This window comes from Diaphorina citri, unplaced genomic scaffold (assembly GCF_000475195.1).
Source record: "Diaphorina citri unplaced genomic scaffold, Diaci psyllid genome assembly version 1.1 scaffold19565, whole genome shotgun sequence".
NCBI classification, from domain to species: Eukaryota; Metazoa; Arthropoda; class Insecta; order Hemiptera; family Psyllidae; genus Diaphorina; species Diaphorina citri.
The window spans coordinates 1-941 of record NW_007396918.1 but is presented as its reverse complement, the minus strand read 5'-3'; the positions used below and the strand labels follow the sequence as shown (position 1 = coordinate 941).

Here is a 941-nt window from a genome sequence, read left to right as displayed (position 1 = left end):
ATATTAGGAGATGAGATGGGCATGGGGAAAACTGTACAGATGATAAGTTTCCTAGCTGCAGTCCATGTGAGTAAGATTCGTAACAAGCACACAGGTATCCCTGGCCTTGGTCCTAGTATGATTGTATGTCCTGTAACAGTAATGCACCAATGGGTATCTGAGTTTCACAAGTGGTATCCACCAATCAGAGTGGCTGTGTTACATGGAACCGGATCATTTGGCGGTTCCAAACCTCAGTTGATCAAAGAGATGGTACGTTCCAATGGTATAATCATTACTTCCTACTCTAGTTTAGTTCATCACTTGGAAACTCTCATGGTGACAAAGTGGCACTACGTGATCCTGGATGAAGGACATACTATAAGGAATCCTGACTCTCAAGTCACTCTAGCTGCCAAGTGTCTCAGGACACCTCACAGGATTATACTCACAGGATCCCCCATGCAGAATAAACTGCAGGAACTATGGTCCTTGTTTGACTTTGTGTATCCTGGTAAGCTAGGGACATTGCCCATGTTCATGCAATACTATGGGGATGCTATCATACAAGGTGGATTTGCTTCTGCCTCTGAAGCCCAAGTGTTGGCAGGTTACAAATGTGCCAAGACACTCAAGGAAATCATTTCACCATTCATGTTACGACGAATGAAGAAAGATGTGATGGAACATTTGCAACTACCCAACAAGTCAGAGCAGGTATTATTCTGTAAGTTAAGTGATGAACAGGTGAGACAATACAGAGGATATCTTAACAGCGGAGATGTGAATGATATTCTGTCTGGGAGATTGAAAATATTTGTCGGTCTCATCAAACTCCGCAAGATCTGTAACCATCCTGATCTGTTCTCAGGCGGTCCTAAGCTATTGAGAGGTGATAGAGAAGAGGATATTCCTGAAGAAGAGAGGTTTGGATACTGGGGGAAGGCAGGGAAGATGATTGT

The 941-nt window shown here is 43.5% G+C and overlaps 1 protein-coding gene across 1 annotated transcript; it reads left to right on the top strand.

Annotated features, from left to right (window-relative positions):
- Positions 1–3: 3 nt before the first annotated feature.
- LOC108254207 (DNA excision repair protein ERCC-6-like) lies at positions 4–936 on the top strand (the record flags this gene model as incomplete). The annotated part of the gene is made up of 1 exon (XM_017449204.2): positions 4–936. A coding segment is annotated over one exon (933 nt), but the record flags the coding sequence as incomplete, so codon positions are not given.
- Between the last annotated feature and the right edge of the window lie 5 nt (positions 937–941).